The sequence below is a fragment of the Panulirus ornatus genome, chromosome 8 (genome assembly GCF_036320965.1).
Source record: "Panulirus ornatus isolate Po-2019 chromosome 8, ASM3632096v1, whole genome shotgun sequence".
Taxonomy (NCBI): Eukaryota; Metazoa; Arthropoda; class Malacostraca; order Decapoda; family Palinuridae; genus Panulirus; species Panulirus ornatus.
In genome coordinates this window covers 44,198,879-44,223,598 of record NC_092231.1, presented here as the reverse complement: position 1 = coordinate 44,223,598, position 24,720 = coordinate 44,198,879, and the positions used below count along the sequence as shown (strand labels likewise).

Genomic DNA, 24,720 nt, shown 5'->3' with positions numbered 1-24,720 from the left:
GGAATCAAAATCACTTCCTGTCATACAACATTAATAAACTAAATATAGTGAGATGTAGAAGGATATCTGTGGAAATTATATATCCATCTAAGTTTAAGTATCCCAGGACCCCTTTCTGAAAGGGTACTGGTGTCTTCATTTTTACTAAGAAAACTGAATGTTATCACTAATAATATAAGAAAATTTGCTGAGGATGATTTGGTGTATACTGAAAAGACTTTTGTTCTTTGTTTCCCGAGGGAAGAGTTACAGTTAGTGGAGGAAAGTTGGTGGAGTAATAGACGGAATCGAGAAGAGGAAGGATCAGGGAAAAAAGGAGAGGGTGGAGCTGTAGTTGATGTGGAACTTAAAGCATGCTTTGTCAACCATTATTGAGGAAGATGCATATATTGAGTCTTACAAGAGATACATGCATGACTGAAATGGGCTATTTATATCCCTGTGGCAATGATCAAAAGTTGAGATATGGAGTAATATGGAAACATGTAAAAAATCACAACCTTTTGTTTGCATGTGACTAAAGTAACCAGATGTTTTGCAGCTTTTTCACTAGACATGTATTGACTTCTGTCATCCAGTGATTATATTTAGTTCATTCATTAGTATTTCATTATGTGCAGTATAATAATAGCAAATGGACAGCATCTGACCTCGAAACTGGAAGCTCTTATATAAATGATCATATCATTATTGCTTTAGTTACAACTATATCCTTACTCTACCTATAATCGTGACAGAAACTGTGAATTGGAATGTTCTACAGCAGTATGGTACATATTTGAAAAAAAGAGACCAATGTCTTCAAACATACTGTAAGCAGCTTTTCCTGGCTTAGATGTGCTTTTTTAAGGTACTAGACAAAGTTCTGTCAAATTCTCATATAATTTTTAAGTGACTTGAAACAGTTATTCCTTGAGTTAATTAGATGTAGGCAATATAAATTTACTTCTTTACATAAAAATCATCTTTCTTGTATATGCTTTGATGTTGGCATTTGTTTAAAGTGAAAATGTAAAATGAACTTGCGAAAGTATGTGATAAAGGGGAGAAAGATGCCAACCATGTTTTGTGTAAAGATCACCTTATTGTTTTTATGTTTTTGAGCATCCATTGGACTAGTTAGTGACACAACCATAGCCCATAATGTCTGTGATGATATATATGGGGCAGACCATATAACATAAGAAATGACCCACGTTACCTCTGAAATACATGCTACTGCCCACCAGTACCATTGACCTGATGTATTAATAACCCTTAGTGCAAATTATGACCTCTGCCTCTAATCTTGTTTGTCATCCCACAGGGAGCATGTAAATATATACTGGCAAAGACTTGCAAGGTTAAGGGTGGCTTCAGCCTCAAGGTCAGCAATGATGCCAGAAGATCCAACAACTTCTCTTGGACCAAAAGTCTCACATTCAGGGTGCCAGGTGCAAAGGTGAGTTTATAATGGTAGGATCAAGAAGGTAGGGGATGGAGGGGTTGAGGGAAGCACAAGGAAAGGTGAGAAGGGAAACGAGATAAGAAGGCAAATGTATAAAGGCAAGGATGGACTATGGAGAAAGGAACTTATTTAAGAACAGGAGGAAAGAGAGCAAAATTGGAGAGATACACAGTAGCAGAGGCTGTAGGGAAGAGATGGGAAGGAGACATGAAAGGAAGGACAATGGGGGACAAAATGGGAAGAGTTGAATGGAAAGAGAAGAAAGATGGATGTAGAAGACAAGGAAAGGGAGGTGATGGGATGTGAAGGATGAAGAAAGTACAAAAAAATGTAAGAATATATAAAATTGAAGAGAAGTTTGTGGTTTGAAAGAGGAATTAGAAAAATTAGGAAAAGTATAAAGACAGTGGCAAGGTGACCCTTTACTGATTGGTACAAATGAGAAAACTACAGTGAAGCTAGATAGTTAACAGGAATGCTTAGAAAGAATACGGTTATGGAGTGGAAGACAGGTCCCAACCCTTCTCTCTTGATGAAATTGAATTTGTATTTGAATGGATTTACTTTATCTTTCTGGATAGTAGTCATGTTTTATTTCTACTAAGCATTAGTAAAATTCTGTAGTTATACTTACACTATTTTTTAAATGTAGCTGTAACAGTTGTACATGTTACTTATCTGTCTTTACCTCCAGGTGAAACTTTATCAAAGGTTAAGGACCAAGATCAATAACCGCATAGAAAAGCCACCATATGAAGAGCATGGTGTTTTGAATCTTACACGAGAGGGCCAGGCTATTTCAATCACCACAGCTATAGGTAACTTTCTCTAAATTTGTGTAGTACTATTAATAAACAAAACTGTCATTACAAAAGGAAAATAACTTGATTGCTCCAGAGGTCACCACTCACACACAATGTTTTTACAGCTGAGCACTCTTTCATACACTTTTCCTGGTATATTAACAGACTTATTTCTCTATGATAGCTATATACATTCATAGCACCCTTTAAATGAATGAACAAGAAAAGCTTTAATTCAATTCGACACAACCCTCCATTATCATTGTAATTACATATCAAATGTATCCTCTGTATCAACTTTTCTCCTCTGTACTTCAATATTTCAACCTTAATATCATTTACTCCAGGTGCCTTTCCTACCTTCAACTTCATTAATGCCATTTTTCACCTACGTTCTTGCTATAGCTCCCTGCACTTGTATCCTTTTCCTTCCATCCGCCATAATCATGCATAACAACCACTGCCTTATCGTCTCCCACATTCAGCAATTCAGAATACTCTTTCCACTTTCTTTTTACTTTCTCCTTGTGATTCAGCAACTCCCCTTCCTTAACATTTCTACTCCTACATTTACATCTTTCCATTTTTACTTTCTCCCAGTACAATATCTTATTTTTCCTAAACTTTTTACTCAACTTCCTAAATCTTCATCTACTTTTTTTTTTTTTGCTTTCCTTTATCAGCTTCATAACATCTCTTTACACATCTTCCCTTCTTCTTTGCTGAACTTCAATGGTACATTCCTTTTGAGCAATCTACCAAATGCCTTTTTCTACTCCTCCATAGGGTTTCTAATCTCATCCATCAACTATGCATTTCCCCTTTAATTCTTATATCTCTAGACATTCTAAACACTTCATTCATGCATGACTGCATCCCTTCATTAACTTCACTTCTGTCTGAACTTTTGGTCCCTAGTCTTTCATTCTCCTCCATGCATTCTTTTTAATCCATCTCACTTGTGAACACTTTACCTTTCTGTACCTTTCCATTCTTCCTTATACCATACCTCAATTTCTCCCAGAGCCTCACCCTCACAATAACTGCAAAATGCTCAGTCTCCAAAGAATCCTTTGACAACTCTTGCATCCAGCACAACCTTTCTCAATTTCTTATACACTGCCAAACAGTCCATGAAACCCTATGAAACCCTTTTGCTTAGATTGTGTGGATCATTTTGTGCTTAAATAAGGGTTGCAAGGAATAAACCCCTTTCAGCACAGACATCCGTAAGATAACTTCCATTCTCATTTAATCCAGGCACTCCCCATTTACCATCTGTCTTGCCAGTTTCATCACATCCCACCTTTGCAATCATGTCATTCATTACAACCACTTTTCTCTCATTCTCAAAACAAGTTATACAGTCATTCAGATATCTCTAAAACGTTTCATTTCATCCTTACCTCACACCATCTGCATACTGAATTCAGTCTTTCCTTCACCCAAACTAGTCTTGATCCATTCCATCCATGTTCTGTAACACTGTCCCATACTTTTGGTGATAGCACAATTGCACATCCTCCTTTCCCTCTTCCCTGAAAATTTTCATTCATTCCCATCCATAACACTCCTTCCATGCCCTCCAACATCTCACATTCATCATTTCCTTTGTCAGTCCACACCCTGCCCATGGATAAGGGATTCTCCAATCCCAGCACATCCAAATATAAACACCTCCAATGTTTGTCTTAAAAAAAATATATTAGCTTGATGGAAGCAGGCAGTGTCTCCCTCTTCTGTTCCACCCCTAAGGTTGTAATAACAAGGTCACCATGAGAAGGCAAGGTGAGACTTGGTTACTCCAAAAAACTAGAGTATCCCCTTGAGGTGCTGAAATTCAAACTTTACCCAACTTTCAAGTTCCTACCACAGTAGCAGCACCTCCTAACCTTGTTGTCAAGTCATTACATGATTTATAAACAGCCCTGTGAACAAGGTGTTTTTCACTGACACTTTCTCAGCAAGACTAATTTACCAGTATTTTATAAACACACACAAAAAATGCAACTTTTTTAGGTCATAAGGTATTTTTCATTTAAGTCAAAGTGAAATATTATATCAATTTCCTACAAGCACTGGGAAAATAGTTTTGATTCATATTCCAGCTGCTATTGCAAAATATCTCTATGTGAACCATCCTTTTTTGGGATCACTTTTATAACACTTATTTTCAACTGTAGTGTTCATTATGGGACTCAAGGTGTCTCTTAAGATTCAATCCCCTAACTTCCTATTTCCTATAAGCCTAATACCTTGCCAACCATGGTTTTGGTCGCATCAAACACTTTTCTGATTTTTTTCTTATACTGTATCATTTCTCCAAATTCAGACTATAGTACAGAATTATCCATATATGAGTTACTTGTAAAATCATGTAGTGATAAATGTTACTTAGAAATTAATACTGGAGTGGGATGGCATTGCTTTATTACAAAAGTAAATGTGTAATTATTACTCAGCCCTGTTCTGTTGTTTTTCACTATACCCTGTACTTTGTGTGTATGAATTCCCTTCCTTCAGAGAGAGCTTATGGGTTTGAATGATTTCCATTTATAACATGTATATTATTAAACAGGAGTACGTCTGTTGTGGGATGGTGCTTCGTATGTGGAGGTAGAGGTACCTGTTGAGATGCAGGGACACACCTGTGGTCTTTGTGGAAACTTCAATGGTGATGTCGCTGATGACCTGATAACTAAGAATGGAGCCCTGGTTAAAACGCCCAATCAGATGGCAATGTCCTGGTCCACAGGCAAAGTAAGGCAGTGCTCTCGTAGGATGAAGAATGAAGTAAGGGCAGTAGGTCTAAGCAGACCACAGCGACTGACATGCCCAGTATCGCGTGACCAAAGTGAGAGGCAGTGTGGCCTTCTCAACAGCACAGCATTCCAGGCTTGCCATGCCATTGTGCCTATTGACAAGTTCTATAAGTAAGTAGGGAAAATGAAAGACAGCTTTTCCTTTCTTTATTATTATTATTATTATTATTATTGAGCAAAGTGGTACTTATGGAATTAGAATGTATAGGAAATTGACAACATAGTTCGAGTAGATGGTCCAAGTCAGATGAGAAACATCTTAAAAATTTTATGGACTGGTCCACATAGAGAACCATAAATTGTGATATCTCAGCCTAAAGATTTTGAGTTTCATGTCAATAGAACTTTCATGTTTCATGGATCTTAACATATTCTTTGACTTACAGAGTTTACAAGTAGAGATATAAGATGATGTGATTTAATGGAAACAAAGCTCTACATATCCATAATCCATTCATAAGAATTTTAGAATAAATTCTCATTAAGTAATTGGTGATGTATGGATACATGGCATGGGCTATAAATTAGAATGTATGAAAGAGGGTGAAAGTGTTGGAAATTAAATGCTTAAGGACAATATGTGATGTGAGGAGTACAAAATGATACAGTGAGAGTGGTGTGGTGGTAACAAGTGTGTGGCTGAGAACACTGAAGATGGTGTGCTGCAGTGGTTTGGACAAATGTTAAGAATGAATTGGGAGGGGCTGATAAAGAGGATATATGTCAGAAGTGGAGAGGACAAGAAGGAAAAGACCTAATTGGAGATGGAAGGATGGAGTGAGTAAAATTTTGATTGCTTGGGCCCTAATCATGCAGCAGGATGAAAGGCGTGTATGGGATTGAATTGTAACAATGTGGTGTACATGGGGATATGTGCTGTCAATGGATTGAACTGGGGCTGAACCTTAGATGTTTGGCCTGCTGCAGTGATAGGTTTAGATGCCCTAACTAGAAAAAACAGAATGAATCAAGAAAATGGATCATTTAATGTGCTGTAGTTCTAGTGAATCTTAAGTGAATAGAGATCATTAGCCTTTTAATCACTATATGAAGATTCATTTATATGCATAATATAGTGTATTGGACAAATCAAAATGATATATCTTTTCCTACAACTTAACATTTCTTTACCAACAGATCATGTATCTTGGATATGTGTGAATGTAGGTCTACTCGGAGATGTGAATGTGACACCCTGCAGGCATATGCTAGGCAGTGTCAGAGGCTTGGTATCCATGTTCCAGAGTGGCGCAAAGAAAGCAAATGTGGAGGTGAGTGTAACAGTAAACATGTATTTTCTTATTCTTCACAGATAGTTATTTCATCCCATATCACCATCAGGATCTTGCATGGTAGGTAGAATTCCTACAAAACTAACCAGTTTGGTAATTATATTTGGAGCAGTTTGGTAATTATATTTCTAACACATGTAAAGTGAAGCATTCTCATAAAAGATACAGTCACTCACATCAGTAAGGCTTTCAGAAGTGCTTTGATATATTTTTTATTTCTGCTAAAGTACTTTCAACCAGTAGTGCAATAAACCCCTCAGTTTGAAAAAAGTTCTCAAAGGCAAAAACATTTGCCAGCATTGGCTGTACATGAGTGGCAGATAATGACCTCTGAAGTTATTTGTGTTAATCATTCATTCCTAAAGGATAATAAAACTATTGTTATCCATGTGTAACTGCAGGTTTGGAATGTCCTCATGGAGCAGAGTACATGGAATGTGCACCCCCTTGTCGTGCTACGTGTCGTAACCCAACACCCAATCCCAAGTGTCATACCAGAAGCTGCAGGGCTGGTTGTTACTGTCCACCACCAACTGTGCTACATCGAGGTGCTTGTATCCCTGTTGAGGACTGCCGCAAGAGCAAGAAACGGCGAAGGAACCGTCGTAGAAACCGTTGAGGTGAAGTAGCTGGCTCGGCAGAGGGCGGGGTAGTTGGGGTACCATACCTACTACTGGCAGTGGTGGTTGTGGCAATGATCATGAATCGACTGCTTTAGGCTTGTGATGCAATAATCATAGCTGTGGTGAAACTCTTGCTTTAGTGAAGAGAAAATGTGTGGAGCAAGTGCTAGATGCCCTGACACCACGGTACCCTGACACGAGGATACCCGGGCCAGCGAACTTGTGGTCTCAGTGGTAAAGCAGGCATCAGGCTAAGATGTCGTGAATGATCTCATGAAGTGCTATGTATGTGCATGCAGGACAGATACTAGTGGCATTGTCTTTACAAACACTTGTGGTGGAGCATACATACATATATGTGCTTCTCTTTGTGTTGTTATTTGTGTTACATATTTGTTGACATTTGTGTCTGAAGCAGATTCATAGAGTAATTAATTTATGAGGGAAATCTCATAGAATGTTAAAGACCATTAAGTTTAACTGGTAAATGCCATAGATTGCACATAAAATTAAGAAGAGCAAGAGTGCTTTTCTTTTGGTATCATTATGACTGTGGTGCAGAGCTAGGAATTTAGCAGTGTCCCAGTGCAGAAGAGTGTCTCATATATTTTTGTAATGTATTAAAAACATTATATTTAAAGAAGTATATCATGAAAACTGTAAAATGGTTCATTCTATTTCAAGAGATGGCAATAGTTTAGTATAATATTTAGCAAGTTCCAAGGGTCAAAGCCTTTAAAGACATCAAAAGAGAGTATTGTTCATATGTGATGTGATTTCAAAATTTTTAAAAATAATTTTACTAAAAATTGAAGCCAGATGTACAGTATTTCTCAAAGCTGCATGTTGAATATCAAAGGCACATCAATGTTATCAAAAAAAGATGTCAACAGCATATTCAAATATACCCAGATATTCTCTCAAGGTTGCAAATGGCATAAGAAATAACCAGATTATCTGTCCAGAAAATTTCTTAGTTGTTAATTTTCACTTGACCCGTTATTCCTGCTTAGGCCACAACAGAGTAGTCTGTAAACAGTCACAACTGAAGTTACAAGTGATTTGGAAAGTTATTCCCAAATGAACAGATTAATGTTGTTCGGCCCTGTAGGTATGGATAATTTTGAGCTGTGTGTTTTGGTGCATCCTTCCCTATTTCTGTCACATCTAATTCTTCCAAGGACACTGAAGACCCATTAGGATTAGGCAGTTATTTTATGAATATTTTGCTATCAATTTATGTACAAAACAGTGTTTGATGATTAGAATGATCTTGAAACTTGAAGAAAATTGAGAAAGTAATTTTAAGTGAAAAATTCATCAGAGATTAATTGCTGAAAGCTATTAACTGGTATACTTCAGTTCCACTGCCTATCATAAATGTGCAGAAATGTTTCTTTCATGGAATACCAAAGACTATATATATTTTGTGAGTCTATGCTTTATGAAGTATACTGTGTTACTGTATTACAGAATTGGCTCTACTTTTGGTTAAATGAAAAAGACTGATCATTCATTCAACAAACCACCAAGTCTTTCCCCTAAAGAAATATAGTGCCATAAGTGATAAAAAGAGTATTGTCAAGGAAGTGCAGTGAAAATTACAGATCAAAGGTAAATAAGCTGAAGAGAAAGAAGTGGTTTTGAAGGATTAAGATAGACTAATTGTGAACGTGCTGAAGTTATTAACTGTATATACCCTATGGAATTTGAAGACACTCGTGTAAGTGATTTGAATTCACTGATAATCATCCACTGATAAGAATTCAGTGTACCTAACTTCCATTGAATTTAGAAAGCAGAAATCAAGATGAAAGCAAGAGCAAGAATGGTAGAGCCTGTGAACATCTAAGGAATAGCACTAGAAGGGACAACTCCCAAGTGGAAGGTGCTAGAACTGTGAAATGAGGATATTTCTCACAGTTCATGATACATGCATCTGTAATTTCATTTAATGGGCTTATACTGGTAAAACCGTTAGAATTATTTCTTAATATAAGGTGAGAACAGAAGGTATGAAATGTGGTGTTAAAGATATGAGAGTAGTTGCTGTTCCAAAGAGAAATACATAGGCATGCATAATACTCAGAGATAAGGGGGCCCAATTCTTTTGTTAGCTAATTGCAATGCCCCGTACAGTTCCAGAATTAAACTATAAATCATTGCCTAAGTAATCAGCGAGTTGGTTTATTGTGTTCAAGAGTGATCTGTGTTAAAGATATCAGTGTCTCCCAGGAGGTCTTTCACACTGATTAACCTGTTCTTCTATGTTCATGACTACACTACAAAACTGTAATTGTCCACGTACTTTTATTTACGCAAGTGAACAGTTGCATACAATAGTGAGTTCTTATAGAGATTGTAACTGGTCATGATAAAACTGGGGAAAACTGTTAAGACAAAGCAAGAATGTCTGTTTTATGATGGTGAACTGAGAGAAAGTAAGGAATAGATCTGATCAGCTCCGGTAAATAGTGCAACTAAAACTGTAAATTATGAATCGTAATTACTTAAGTTTACTACTTGTATAACTTATAATGTTATAAGAAAGTGGATGAAGGATTTTTTTCTGCATAGTGCTATGGAAAACATTATTTGTTTAAAGTTAAAAGTGTTTCTCATAGTGTTACAGGACTGTAGTTTACTCCTTGCATGTGCCTTGTTGTAGAACATGGTGGGTCCCCAACTCTCTTTGTGTCATGTTAGTTGTCCCTTTTAGAGTTAGTTGTCAAAGAAGGCCATCTGGCTCTGATATTAGCAAAATACTTTTGCCATAAATGTTTAGTTTATATTTTGTATATGTAAAAGATCATCTTGACCCTGTTTCGGAGTGGCTATACTTGGAACATCGACTCCAATAGTTTTGTGGAAGGTGAAGGATGTTCTAGGGTTCAAGTACTGCATGTTATTTGTCCAATGGTCAGCACTTAAAATTGCCATGTAATGAGTGTCAGATTATAGTTAATCAGTGAGTTGTTTCCATGTATTATATTACTGCAAATATGATCATTTGTATTTTATTGAAGGGAGTGCCATGCCTCTAATCTCATTTATACTAGACTGTTCAGGCAATATGTTGGACATGATATGAATTGCTCATCAGTGTCATCACTTTACTTGCCTTTAGTCTGAAATATGTTTAACAGCTGTAGGTCATGGCTTTAAAACTTCTCTATAGTCGGTACTGTAAGTATTAGATTTTATGTAACTGGAGTAATACTGTTTAAAGTATGAGCAGTTCTTTGTGATGCACACATTGTAATAGTTAATCGAAAATGACTGATTTATTAGAACCAAGACCGTGAACAATGATTCTATCCTGACGACAAATTAAGATCCATATGGCATGGTAGGTAACTACGAATTCTGAGATGGGCTGATTAACATGTGTTAAGCCAGATGAGGACAACCAATTACTAAAATTCTCTGATCTGACTGATAGGCAACTAACTGAGTCAACCATATATTCTCACTGAAAACCATGAATCTACACTGATCATGTACAAACAACCTAGTTTTTCCTGTCCAGTGGTATATTTTGCACAAGTTTTGTTTATCACTCTCATAGTATTATCCTCGTGTATAGTGTCAATCCTAATAGCCTAATACATTGCTGAAGTCAACCTTCATCTGCTGCTGTTAAGACTTTGTGTATCGTGTGTTTCATGAGTAAATTAAATGTCTTTGGTTGTTCCTTTCTTGCCCTGAAATTCATATATGAGTTAAGTGGCAATATGATCTCCGTGTCATACTACATTAAGGCAAATTTTTGTATGATTCACGCTGTAACAAGTGGATACAATTTGATGATATTTTTGCTCATTACTTATTGACGTTATATCTTGCCAAATACAGTAGGAATTTTCCAGCATTTTTGGAGCAGAAGATATATGCATTTGTCTCTTGCTGCATCAAATGCTACTAGGGCTACACAACACTTGCTTTTAAATATGTTAAAGTATTGGTTGTATTTCTCCTAAATGTTGTAACCATAACCATTGATGTGGTCCTCATATTTACATATATTGTGGTGATATTCTCAAGATATTAAACGTGTAATTGTGTATGATGTATTTTTCATTTCCCTTTATCTTCATGCCAGTGGTAAGTTCCATGCTTGCACTTTGCTGTTATGCCCAAAACATTTAACGGGTTGGTAATATTTGGTATAGAATCTATCTATTTGTCTATATATATCAGTTGCCTGTTCCAACTGGAACTCCCTCAAGGAAATAGTGTGTCCATAACTAGTGAACTCTACTACCACTTCTGAGCCTTTGGTGCCTCACTTTTAACAGGCCATTTGCAGAAGGCAGCTCTAGCACAGTGTTTGCAGAGGATCCTACCTAATGTTCCTACTGACTATTTCTAATTAATGTTCTTACCTAATATTCTAACCTACTAATTCAACCTTATGTTTCTTCCTAATGCTCCAGCCTAAATGTTCCTACCTACTACTTTTATCTATTGCTCCTACCATTTTGTCAAAAAACAGGGCTAATGCATATTGCATATACAAGAGGAAAATCTAAAGTTACAAGGAATGAGCTGGTTAAGTTTTATGTATGACAAGGAGAGGTTGTATGTTTGTGCAAGGCAGAAGGAAAAGACAGCTATTTGGGTCAGAGGAGTGCACCTTGACAACCAATGAAGTGTTGGCTCACTATGCAGCCATCACTAACCCTCCTGATGCTGAGGTGGGTAGTACTGGCTGCCTACCAACTATTTCCTACAATATAACCCTTTTGACTACTGAACCAGGTAACCTAGATGGGGATCCCCAGGGTTGAGGTGATGAAACATAAAAATTAATCTCATCTGGGAATAGAAAATGTTTATAAGTTGATATGCCAACCAAGCTAAGGTAAGGGGTTGGTTACAGGCTGAATTTTTTACTCTTCTTGCTTTCCCTTCATTACCATGAAAGCAAATCATTTACTCGTGTGAGTTCCCTCTGCTCATTCCACAATCTTCTGCATACACAACACTGGTGGAGACTGATAAATAGTGGATATAAAACTGAGAAAGTGAACAGAAAATGATGAAAATGTTTTACAATGCACAATAGTAAACAACTGTGAATGAGTACTGTCTTACAAAAACACATTATTATTTTGTTTATCATTATCATATGTCTACAACCTATGCATACATACATACTTTTATTTTTATATTATTTTATTATACTTTGTCGCTGTCTCCCGCGTTTGCGAGGTAGCGCAAGGAAACAGACGAAAGAAATGGCCCAACCCCCCCCCATACACATGTATATACATACGTCCACACACGCAAATATACATACCTACACAGCTTTCCATGGTTTACCCCAGACGCTTCACATGCCCTGCTTCAATCCACTGACAGCACGTCAACCCCGGTATACCACATCGCTCCAATTCACTCTATTCCTTGCTCTCCTTTCACCCTCCTGCATGTTCAGGCCCCGATCACACAAAATCTTTTTCACTCCATCTTTCCACCTCCAATTTGGTCTCCCTCTTCTCCTTGTTCCCTCCACCTCCGACACATATATCCTCTTGGTCAATCTTTCCTCACTCATCCTCTCCATGTGCCCAAACCACTTCAAAACACCCTCTTCTGCTCTCTCAACCACGCTCTTTTTATTTCCACACATCTCTCTTACCCTTACGTTACTCACTCAATCAAACCACCTCACACCACACATTGTCCTCAAACATCTCATTTCCAGCACATCCATCCTCCTGCGCACAACTCTATCCATAGCCCACGCCTCGCAACCATACAACATTGTTGGAACCACTATTCCTTCAAACATACCCATTTTTGCTTTCCGAGATAATGTTCTCGACTTCCACACATTCTTCAAGGCCCCCAGGATTTTCGCCCCTTCCCCCACCCTATGATCCACTTCCGCTTCCATGGTTCCATCCGCTGCCAGATCCACTCCCAGATATCTAAAACACTTCACTTCCTCCAGTTTTTCTCCATTCAAACTCACCTCCCTATTGACTTGACCCTCAACCCTACTGTACCTAATAGCCTTGCTCTTATTCACATTTACTCTTAACTTTCTTCTTCCACACACTTTTCCAAACTCAGTCACCATACTTTTATCGCATATAAAATCATACTAAGGTGTAGTGAGACGGGTTCACTTGGAAGCTTAAATACCATTTCTTCCTGCCTGCCATAATGTTGTATGGGTAACTGATAGCCTGGAGAATTTTTCCCAGTGGTAATCACATTTTGATGTAATATCATGTACATAACTGAATGAGGAACTTTCCTATAAAGCAGGAGGCCAAAACACAAGAATGTCTGGAGTTCCATCTCTGTTAGCCATATTTATATTGCTACAATCCTTGTAAGGTTAAAGAACAATTAAGTATTGTGAGCTTTCATAGAAATCTTAAAATTTATGTTACACTTTTAGCCTCAACAATAGTAAGTTGCTCAGGAAGGAGAACATAGCTCCCTATCCTACATTTGATTTTCTAAATGGATCATTTTTTGCCCTCGTTATGAGGCAATAACAGAGAATGATGGAACTGCATTTGTAATGTCACTGCCATATCTTTTTATAAGAGCTTGAGATCATGAGTAGGCTTTAGAGGACTGCTCTTTTCATCTATATGTAACTTGGAAGGGTGTAAAAGCCATCCAGAGAAGCAAGAAGATAAAATAGAATGGAATTCCTAGCTATGAGGCTTTATGTTGGCAGTAATATCCCAAGATCTTCATGAGGTATTCATTTCATGGCAAAGGAAATGTGAAAAAATTACACAGGAGATAGCAAATGCATTAATTTCTTAACAAGTTTTTTCATGGCAGAAGAAACATTAAAAAAAAATGCTTTTGCAATCTCTCACCTAAATTATTTTCATAAATTGGGAGGTAAGTTTGAATGAAGAAAAGCTGAAGGAAGTGAAGTGTTTTAAATATCTGGGAGTGGACTTGGCAGTGGATGGAACCATGGAAGTGAAAGTGAGTCACAGGGTGGGGGAGGAAGTGAAGGATCTGAGAGCGCTGAAGAACGTGTGGAAGGTGAGAGCATTATCTCGAAGAGCAAAAATGGGTATACTTGAAGGAATATTGGTACCAACAATGTTGTATGGTATGGTTGCAAGGCATGGGCTATAGATAGGGCTGTGCAGAGGATGATGGATGTGTAGGAAATTAAATGTTTGAGGACAATATGTGGTATGAGGTGGTTTGATCAAGTAAGTAATGAAAGGTAAGAGGGATGTATGGTAATAAAAAGAGTGTGGTTGAGAGAGCATAGGAGGGTGTATTGAAATGGTCTGGACATGTGGAGAGAATGAGTGAGGAAAGATTGACGAAGAGGATATATGTGTCGGAGGTGGAGGGAAAAAGGAGAAGCAGGAAAATTGGAGGTGGAAGGATGGAGTGAAAAAAGATTTTGAGCAATCGGGGCCTGATCATACTGGAGGGTGAAAGGTGTGCAAGGAATACATTGAACTGGAACGATGTGGTATACCAGGGTCGACATGCTGTCAATGGATTGAACCAGGGCATGTGAAGCATCTGGGGTAAACTATGGAAAGGTCTGTGGGGCCTGGACGTGGAAAAGGATCTGTGGTTTTGGTGCATTACACATGACAGCTACAGACCGTGTGTGAATGAATGTGGCCTATTTTTGTCTTTTCTTGGTGCTACCTCACTGGAGGAGGGATGCTATCTCATGAGTGGCAGGATGGCGACAAGAATGGATGAAGGCAGTAAGTATGAATATGTACATGTGTATATATGTATGTCTGTGTATGTATATGTTGAAATGTATAGGTATGTATATGTGCGCGTATTGGCATTTATGTATATATATGTGTACATGGGTGGGTTGGGCCTTTCTTTGTCTGTTTTCCTTGCGCTATCTCGCTGATGCAGGAAACAGCGATTAGGTATAATAATGAGTATATGGCGTGGGAGGCAAGTTGCTAGAAGCAGTGAAAAGTTTTTATCAAGGATGTAAGGCATGTATACGAGTAGGAAGAGAGGAAAGTGATTGGTTCTCAGTGAATTTCGGTTTGCAGCAGGGGTGCATGATGTCTCCATGGTTGTTCAGTTTGTTTATGGATGGGGTTGTTAGGGAGGTGAATGCAAAAGTTTTGGAGAGAGGGGCAAGTATGCAGTCTATTGTGGATGAGAGGGCTTGGGAGGTGAGTCAGTTGTTGTTTGCTGACGATACAGTGCTGGTGGCTGATTCGGGTGAGAAATTGCAGAAGCTGGTGACTGAGTTTTGGCAAAGTGTGTGAAAGAAGAAAGCTGCGAGTAAATGTGAATAAGAGCAAGGTTATCAGGGCTGAGGGACATGTTGATTGGGAGGTAAGTTTGAATGGAGAAAAACTGGAGGAAGTGAAGTGTTTTAGGTATCTGGGAGAGGATTTGGCAGCGGATGGAACCATGAAAGTGGAAGTGAGTCAAAGGGTGGGGGAGGGGGCAAAAGTTCTGGGAGCACTGAAGAATGTGTGGAAGGTGAGAACATTATCTCAGAAAGCAAAAATGGGTATGTTTACAGGAATAGTGGTTCCAACAATGTTATATGGTTGCGAGGCATGGGCTATAGATAGGGTTGTGTGGAGGAGGGTGGATGTGTTGGAAATGAGATGTTTGAGGACAATATGTGGTGTGAGGTGGTTTGATTGAGTAAGTAATGAAAGGGTAAGAGAGATGTGTGGTAATAAAAAGAGTTTGGTTGAGATAGCAGAAGAGGATGTATTGAAATGATTTGGTCAAATGAAGAGAATGAATGAAGAAAGATTGACAAAGAGGATATATGTGTCAGAGGTGGAGGGAATGAGAAGTGGGAGACCAAACTGGAGGTGGAAAGATGGAGTGAAAAAGATTTTGAGTGATCGGGGCCTGAACATGCAGGATGGTGAGAGGCGTGAAAGGAATAGAGTGAATTGGAACGATGTGGTATATCGGGGTCGATGTGCTGTCAATGGATTGAACCAGGGCATGTGAAGTGTCTGCGGTAAACCATGGAAAGTTCTGTGGGGCCTGGATGTGGAAAGGGAGCTGTGGTTTCGGTGCATGTTACATGACAGCTAGAGACTGAGTGTGAACGAATGTGGCCTTTGTTGTCTTTCCTAGCACTACCTCGCGCACATGCGGGGGGAGGAGGTTGTTATTTCATGTGTGGCGGGGTGGTGATGGGAATGAATAAGGGCAGACAGTATGAATTATGTACATGTATATATATGTATATGTCTGTGTGTGTATATATATGTATACGTTGAGATGTATAGGTATGTATATGTGCATGTGTGGACGTGTATGTATAAACATGTGTATGTGGGTGGGTTGGGCCATTCTTTCGTCTGTTTCCTTGCGCTACCTCGCTAACACAGGAGACAGTGACAAAGTATAATAAGAAAATTTAATAATAATCTATTATTAATTTCACTTTGTCGCTGTCTCCCACATTAGTGAGGAAGTGCAAGGAAACAGACGAAAGAATGGCCCAACCCACACATCAGCCACCAGCGTTGTATCATCAGCGAACAACAACTGACTCACTTCCCAAGCCCTATCATGCACAACAGACTGCATACTTGCCCCTCTTTCCAAAACTCTAGCATTCACCTCCCTATCAACCCTATCCATAAATAAATTAAACAAACATGGAGACACCAAACACCCCTGCCGCAAAGTAACATTCACTGAGAACCAATCACTTTCCTCTCTTCCTACACATACACGTGCCTTACATCCTCGATAAAAACTTTTCACTACTTCTAACAACTTGCCTCCCACACCATATATTCTTAATACCTTCCACACAGTATCTCAAGAGTGGTGCCTAGAATGGATGCAGGCGAGCAAGTATATGTTCATGTGTATATATGTATGTATATATATGTACATACGTGTATGTGCATGAATGTATTCGTGTGTACGTGAGTGGATGGGTCTTTTCCACCGTCTGTTCCCTTGAGCTATCTCGCTGATGCGGTAATACTGTAAAAGGAAGGCTTACTACGTCCATCTTTATCCTCACCTTCCAAACATGAAGCTACCTCCAGCTCTCTACTCATTGTTTCTTCGGATAGCTGCCTCTATTCATTCAGCAATCTATGAATAATTCTCTGTGTATATCTTTCTAACTCTTAAATTTCTTGTTGTACTCTTTTATCCTGCATTCATTCACATTCGGTGAACAAACTAATAAAAAATCTGCATTACCAAAATTATTTAGAATCTTTAGGAGCCACTTGCCTTTCCTCCAGTGAGGGTAGATCCACAGACGCTGCCCTGAAATCAGATGAAATCTTTTTGCCTTCAAAATACTCCCTCTAGCTGATCATTGTGAATCCTGAAGAGCCGCCAATCCTTGATCTTTTCAGTCTTATCCGAGTCAGAAATTTGGCTCCATCCAGAAGACTTTGAAGTCTCTGAAAATAAATAATTTTTGAGCTATTCAAGCAATCATTTTTCATTTAAACGCACTGCATCAAAGATATTTAAATCTTGACATGTTAGTGCTTTCTTAAGAAAAATTTAAAACATTGTGTAATGGGTTTTAGGATGGATGAGTGGAGACCAACATGGAATAAAGCAGTAAACATCTAAATTCATACACTTGAGTTCTGTTGGCAAAGGGAGTTATCAAGTAAACAAACAAACGCCCTCATTGTGATTACTCCACATCTACCATTTCACCATATTCTGCATGGATAGTCTACTGTCTGATGATGCCCACCTATAATATATATATATATACAATAAATCATATGCGATATCATAAACATTCTAACCTAGGGTAAGTCAAATAATTACATTGCCAGTAATGAACACGGTATAACTGAATAAAGCCATAATCTGTATGATATTTCTCTGAAAATGACAGATGACCAAATCAAGTTAGCATATTCATATGTACATAATATGACTCGTGAGAAGCATGGCTGGTGTTTAGTGACTTCGCTGAGGTAGCAAGCAGCCATATGCGTCATCTACCCAGTGTGAATGGATGATGATGATAGGAAAATCACTTCCAAGGAAGGAATAGAATGGGAGAGCTAGCTTAGAGAAAGTGAATTTTAGTAGAAGGTATAGAGCCAGGGCTCGACCCAGCGTGCATTGGGTTGTTGGGTGAGCTAGGACAGGCTGGTGAGTGGAGGAGGAGGAAGGAGTATTTTTTTTTTTTTTTTCCTTAACGATGGGTATAGGAGAGGGATTATATCTGACGATAGACACTGATTTTGCCATAATGTTTTCTGCACGAATTCGGTTGTAAGGTCTAGAATAGTTTCAGCTTTTGTGTTAATAAACGGGATCTGCATAGTGTCTAGCTGGAATGTTGAATAGATAGTTGGGCTTATCTATTCCTAGGAGAAAGTTGAAGAATAATATCCAGGAGTTAGGGGTCAGGGAGGCGGGTTTGACAGGAGTCTGGGAAGGATGGTTGTTGGCGAGGAAAGTGAGGAGTTCGAGAGAGGTTTGTTTGTACAGTGGGAAGGTTTGTGAGTAAACAAGTCGAATATGCTGATAAATTCGGACTTATCTTCCTTGCTCAGGAATAATGCCCTGAGACAGCACGCATGCATCTTTCCTTGGAGAGTGAGGAGGTCGGAGGAGTTTGTGGCTGGGATTGGAGAAGCTTTGGTGGTAATGGCTGGTTTAGCAGCAACTGCTGGGTAGAGGTGAGGTTGGTGTGTGTTTAGGGAGGAGCTAGAGGATTTGAGGGTCTGTCGCGAGGAGCCAAGTTAATCCCTTCTTCGCGGGCATTGCCCAGACACAGCAACACAGTTAACACAGATTAGAGTCTGAGCCTTACACTCGAGAAAGCTGTGTTCAACCTCAGCACAGTGATTGCATGTCTGTTGCTGAGTTTTGCAGCTCTTGTTCTCGTGACCGTACTGAAGGCATTTAAAGTATTGCTAGATTTCTAAGTACTGGTCAGGTTTTAAGTCTATGGAGGGCACAGAGATCATGGGAACAAAATTCTCGTGATACCAGGCGACCTGCCTCGGCTGGGTTCGAGCATTGTATTTTTATTGAGCGTGACGTGTTGACTATAAATACGTTGATTAGATTGATGTCGTCATTTTCCTGGTTAATGTCCTTAGCCATCTCGGCAGGTTGCCATGATACATGTATCAATGTTATTAGCAATGACAGTACATCTTGGAGGGGGCGGTCATAATTGATTTGAATCTTTATTTTGTTAATTTTTCGATCAATGGCTTGGATAAGATCTTATCAAGATTATCATCTTCAGCATATTCTGAAGTAATATCTATTGGTGGGGTTTTGTACTACCCTACTGGGACGGACCTCAGTTGTCCTAAATACAATAGTTCATAAATCGATGGTGGAAGAAGGGTGGGGGGGATATCAGGTTTAATAGATCTCAATCGAATATCGGGAGTCTTGATCGTGGCACCAGTGTCTTAACGTCTGGGTAAATGGGTGAGGAGCCACGACACCGCTTCGGGGAAGAAGACCCTCCACTATCATAGGGAACCGTGGAGGCTCGGTGGTGGAAAACAGTTGCGTCACAAGAGGAAGGAAGGGAGTGGTAGGGGAATGTAAAAGGCTCTTTACCCCGTTAGGCGAGAACAGTTCCACACCAAGCCTGAGCCCCTCATGAAAGAAATTTCCAGAAATGGACTGGGGAAGCAAGGGCAGAAATTGTTCAGGCCGCATGATCGCGGGGGATGAGATGGATGGTAATGGATGAATGAAAAATGGATGCATAATTGGATGCGACGTGGGAGTGGAGTGTGAGGCGAGGGTTGTGAGGTCACAGCGTTTATCTCACTGGCTCAGTGAACTGGGCTGCGTACCGCCTGAATAGATTGCTGAGAATGCTACCCAATGACCCCACGCCACCCAGTGATTGTCGAATATTAAAACAACCTTAAAACTCCTTCCCATGGGTTGATGCAGCTTAAGACAGTACCACAGTCAGTAGCAGGGAAAAGATAAAAGACTCTTGAACTGATTTCTATGTACGAGATTGTGCCTTTTGACACAATCTCCACGAATTCTTCATTTGCCGTGGAACCACAAACAGGCGGAGTCCGGTAACGCCTATGGAGTCTACTCACAGCTGACTTGATTAGAGAATAATATGCTCAATAAATCACAAGACGGTTTCCCGGGACGCCATAGTGGTTTTGGCGCCAATTTCTCTCCCCTACCGCTCGAGAGAGCACACTAACTCTTACATTATGAATTCTACGTTCCTTTTAGCACCTCACACATACCTTCCCAAGTCAATGTTACCTAAAGCAGGATTCAATGACTGTTACTTCGGTTCAATGCGTAAAAAATCACATATAGCAGATAATGCTGGCTCGGCGTCCTGCCCAAAGCGTTCCCCGGACATTTTGGTTATGGCGTCGTTTCTATTCTCGGTCGCGGATAATTTTCTTGATTTTCCTGCTGCTAAATCATTCCTACATTCACATTTCTTAAATAAGCGAAATAAGAGCTATTCATCCTTCCGTTAAATTTCGAAGTATCTGATGCAAGCAAAGAAATACATGTGTATGTGCTCATACTTGAACAGAGATTTATTGCATTGTCACCAACAAATATGGTGACTGAAAAAAACTAGTCATAACATGGATTACCTACAATTACTATGATTGAAAGATATTTAGTGATAATATGCTAAAACATTGAAATATTCATAAGATAATCATGTCGGTATTTCTGATACGAGAAACAGAGCGGCTCTTTGTTGCTAGGCTTCTCAGTGACATTGGGGAGAAACATTGGATTGCTCTGTTGCCAGGCGGGTCAGCGACGTTGGAAAGATAAAGAAAAAAAAAAAAAAAAATCCCTCTGTTGCTATGGGCATCTACCTGCATTAGTGAAAGTCCCTCCGTTGCTATGGGCATCTACCCGCATTAGTGAAAACAATCGAAGCTTGCCAGGCGGCGCTCCAGGATTGGTGGAGACAAAGGATTGCTGGCTGTTCCTACCCAGTTGGCTTCCATCCCCACCCCACCGAGATAGGCTACAGTGATCATCTTCCCGCCATAACGTTTCTTTCATTTCGGATTTAGATTTGGGATAATTTGAACATATCAAGATGCGTTGTCTATTCCTTTTGCTTCCCAAAGACTAATCTTTTTTTGATGTTCATTTAGAATCATATGAAAACTATCCCTTTATTATTGTACAAAAAATAAGTTACCGATTCCATCGAACTGAGCAGTCACTATATAATGAAAAGTATTCGCAAAGTAATAAACTATTGATATTTATATAACCATCACGTGTCACTTTCAAAACATTTCATTGGTGTAAATCAAACGCATATGGCTCCGCCCATTTTCTCCTTGCCTTCACTGATTTTCGGAAGATGAAAAAAACGCTAATAATGTTATTTTCCCGGCTGTTCCTTTGTATCCTTCCACGATTTATCTCCTAGACATGCTCCTGTCTAATCAAGCCCAAATAAAGAATATAGAGCAAGTAAAAGGGCATTATAACACCTAACCGAGGGGAATAAATCACTCCTGAAAATGTGGTTATTTTCTGCTAATGAGGAATTAAGCTACTGTTGCTCATGAGTCATCGAATGTAAATCTGTAAGAGACAAGTGATTCAAAAGCATTTATTGCTAATACTGCTTTTAAAAACAATAAAGTAATATCAAAATATCTCCTAAATATATCATAAAATTGAATAACTGAAGAAGTATCGTTAATTGGGCGTGTTTAGCGCTTAGCATTTTGAACTTGCTAACTTTTATGGCAACACTGGGATCTTGGCGTCTCCCTGAAGTCCCCGTCGCATCACTTACCGACCGGTGTCCTTGAAAGTTAGGTAGAGAACCCTTGCGCTACTCTGAACGGCATCCGACTGTAAGTATTTCTCTTAATATTTCGAAAAGTTCATAATATATATTGTTCCTTTCTGTTTATTATAAGTGTATCTATGTTGCTAATACGTTTTCTGCCGATTTTTATATAGGATGGGAATGATAGATTAAGGTACGGGTGAAGCCGGCAGAAAGCCGGTTGGTACGAGGGGTTACGCACGAGCTGGAAATTACGGTAATGTATCATGTGATGTGATATAACTATCATTTTTGTTAAGCATGATAGTGATAAATTTTGATATAGAATAATATTTTTATAAAGTTTAATCTTTGAGATATTTCGTTTTTGGTGGTACTTTGTGTAAGCTTTTAAGAGACCTGCCTTCCAACGGTCATTAATGGTCTTATCCAGTAAATAGCCTCAGGCTTTGATATTTATATATACTTATTTAGTTATGATAATGTTTTAGTGCACGTTTGTTCTTTAATGATAAACTTCAAATTTTACGAAAGGAACATTGTTGCAGCCATTTTCGTTACGCTATGCAATGCCGTCATAAATGTCTCCCAAGTTAAGTTTAAATAACGAATTCTACCGATATTTAAGTTTCAGTGAGCTTTAATGGAAGGTAGATTATTTATTAACTCCGCCGATGATTAGGCTCGCCATATAAGGCTACCTCGGAACGCGCCGGCGTTTTATGGGGCCTTTTTCCCGATCTTTGCTCCGCCGAGGCCATTTTCATGACAAACCCTCTCATGGTTTTCCAGATGTTCTTTCATTTCATAATGGTAGAATTTTCCTGTACTTTAATCGGCAGCAATTTTTTCGTAACCAGCTTGCCGGTGAAATGTGCCACTTTGCGGGAAGGCTTTGTTAATATTGCGCCATTTTTCTGCCCTACCGATTTATATAAGTCCGTAGCAAGTTCATCTTCGGTAACTTTAAATTGGTTATATTTTAGTTTCGTTGACTTGTTAAACGAATTTTGCGTAGAAATTATTGAAGTTTCCACGGAATTCGTCCATCTTGAGGCCTAGATTTTGACCGTTAATACCCTGCACTCCACTTATTTAAAGTCGCCTTGTATTTAAACAAATGAAAGTTATTTGTTTAATACTGGAATATTTGCTTCATTGCGGATAGTGTTTAACGTACAAAATGCTCGTAATTAAGCTTCAATTTTGAAATATCCGGCAACGTGTGATGGCGACACGTGACCAGCGGAAGGCGGCAAACTTAGAAAACGAGATTTCACGTCGGCCGGCGGCGTGGGCGTGCGCTTTTTTTTTTTTTTCCTTTATTTTTATTTCTCACTAATTATCAAGTTGGCCTCCGAACTAGTTTCGTATTTTGTATATACGTGGTTCACTTGTGAAAACCTATTGCTAACAAGATTCATGCTATTTAACCCGTTTCACCCCCCAGCGAATCAAACACCGTTATGTTTTTGCCCGTTTTTCGTTATCTAAACTCGTTTCCTGTAGTATACCTGATTATCTTTGGTTTACTACACTTATATGAAATATTTGTGATATATGTAATGTCCAGACTTACCCGCCCTTAGCGTTCATCGTAGGACGCTTTGTGAGTTTGGCGCCAAGGAGCAGGTGCATAGAAAACGAGAATTCCCGCCGTGGTGGACCAGACGCCATTGTAAGGTGCAGCCACAAGGCGTGAGTATTTTGTGAATTTTAAGTTGACATACATAAGATCTTATGCCCTTCAGCACTAATGAAGTTTTGCAGACTAATTTGACGCATAAGTTGAAATTCTTCCCGCAGGAATCTAACATCGTAATATATATTTTTGCACAACCCCCCTGCTTCCCCATCTTTTGGGGCAATCTATAATGCAACGAAATATTTCAGATATATCAGAGATCCTAACCAATTTAATCGCAGTTATAAATCTCTTGAATTAGCTATTAATCTCTTGAATTGGTATTTTTTTACTTTATTCAGATGAACTTAATTTTGGCCTTGCAGCCCTGAATGGTATTTTTTACATTATTCAGATGAACTTAATTTTGGCCTTCTTGCAGCCCTGAAGGCTTATGGATGGATCCCAGACGCCGTTACCTTAGAGCCAAGACTCCTGGATGGATCACTACATCCCGGACGCGTTACCTCAGAGCCAAGACTCCTGGATGGATCACTGTGCATCTCAGACGCCGTCACCTCAGAGCAAGGCTGGGCATAATTATCAGGACGGGAGGGGCCACGGTATGTATGTATGCATCAGACTTAAGTAGCACAAAGACATCTAAGATAATATATTAAACTTAAAGTTAGGGGGCAAGTCATTTTGATAATTTTGTTAGTTGCTAACTAGTTGGGTAGGAAGGTCAAGGTCCCATGTATTGGTAAATGAGACTTAGACTGTAATAAAGAAGTTTCATGAATGGTTTTGGAATGGGAAACTACATTAGGCGAGGGTAAGTTGGGTAGTTGATGGTCATTATTTAAGAATGTTAGAAAATGCTTTGACAATTGTGAAGTATGGTAATTTGCTAAATATACCCAATATACTTGGAAGCTCTGGGGACGTCCTTAAAGTGGATATAGATTATCGAGGTAAAAAGATTTCCTCAATGAGAACATGTCTTTGTATTACTGCACTGAGTGTAATAATTTCATTTTATGGAAATTACCTGCTAGTTAGAATGTCATTGTATGAGCAACTGCATCATGACTTAGTAGTATTTCCAATTTGATTTTTATTTCAAGTTTTGGCGATTATTACCACTCAAGATTAGGAAAACTGGGTGATAACGACATGGAAATACTACTAAAGTTAAAAATGTCTTTTCTCCATTTCCTTGCCCTTTCAATACATGTGTGCATTTTGTGTTTTACTATGTTATGGTTGCTTATATATTTCTGTATGGTCTTAAACCCCCTTCCATGGATTATTTCCATTCAAGCAATTTGACTGCATTTAATTT

The 24,720-nt window shown here is 38.9% G+C and overlaps 1 protein-coding gene and 1 long non-coding RNA gene across 4 annotated transcripts in view; both read left to right on the top strand.

The window, feature by feature from the left end:
• LOC139749922 (BMP-binding endothelial regulator protein-like) overlaps positions 1-11,053 on the top strand; it is a 225,596-nt gene extending 214,543 nt beyond the window's left edge. For all 3 annotated transcript variants that reach the window (XM_071664337.1, XM_071664336.1, XM_071664338.1), the window contains exons 10-14: positions 1,307-1,441; positions 2,142-2,265; positions 4,829-5,183; positions 6,210-6,343; positions 6,766-11,053. In XM_071664337.1, coding sequence (XP_071520438.1) covers positions 1,307-1,441; positions 2,142-2,265; positions 4,829-5,183; positions 6,210-6,343; positions 6,766-6,983 — 966 coding nt within the window. In that variant the 3' untranslated portion in view covers positions 6,984-11,053. The remainder of the gene's footprint in view (positions 1-1,306; positions 1,442-2,141; positions 2,266-4,828; positions 5,184-6,209; positions 6,344-6,765) is intronic.
• A 10,701-nt stretch (positions 11,054-21,754) lies between these two features.
• Positions 21,755-24,097, top strand: LOC139749692 (uncharacterized). Its single transcript, XR_011713019.1, has 3 exons — positions 21,755-21,815; positions 23,341-23,449; positions 23,818-24,097. It is a non-coding gene; the product is annotated as an uncharacterized lncRNA (long non-coding RNA).
• The last annotated feature ends 623 nt before the right edge of the window (positions 24,098-24,720 follow it).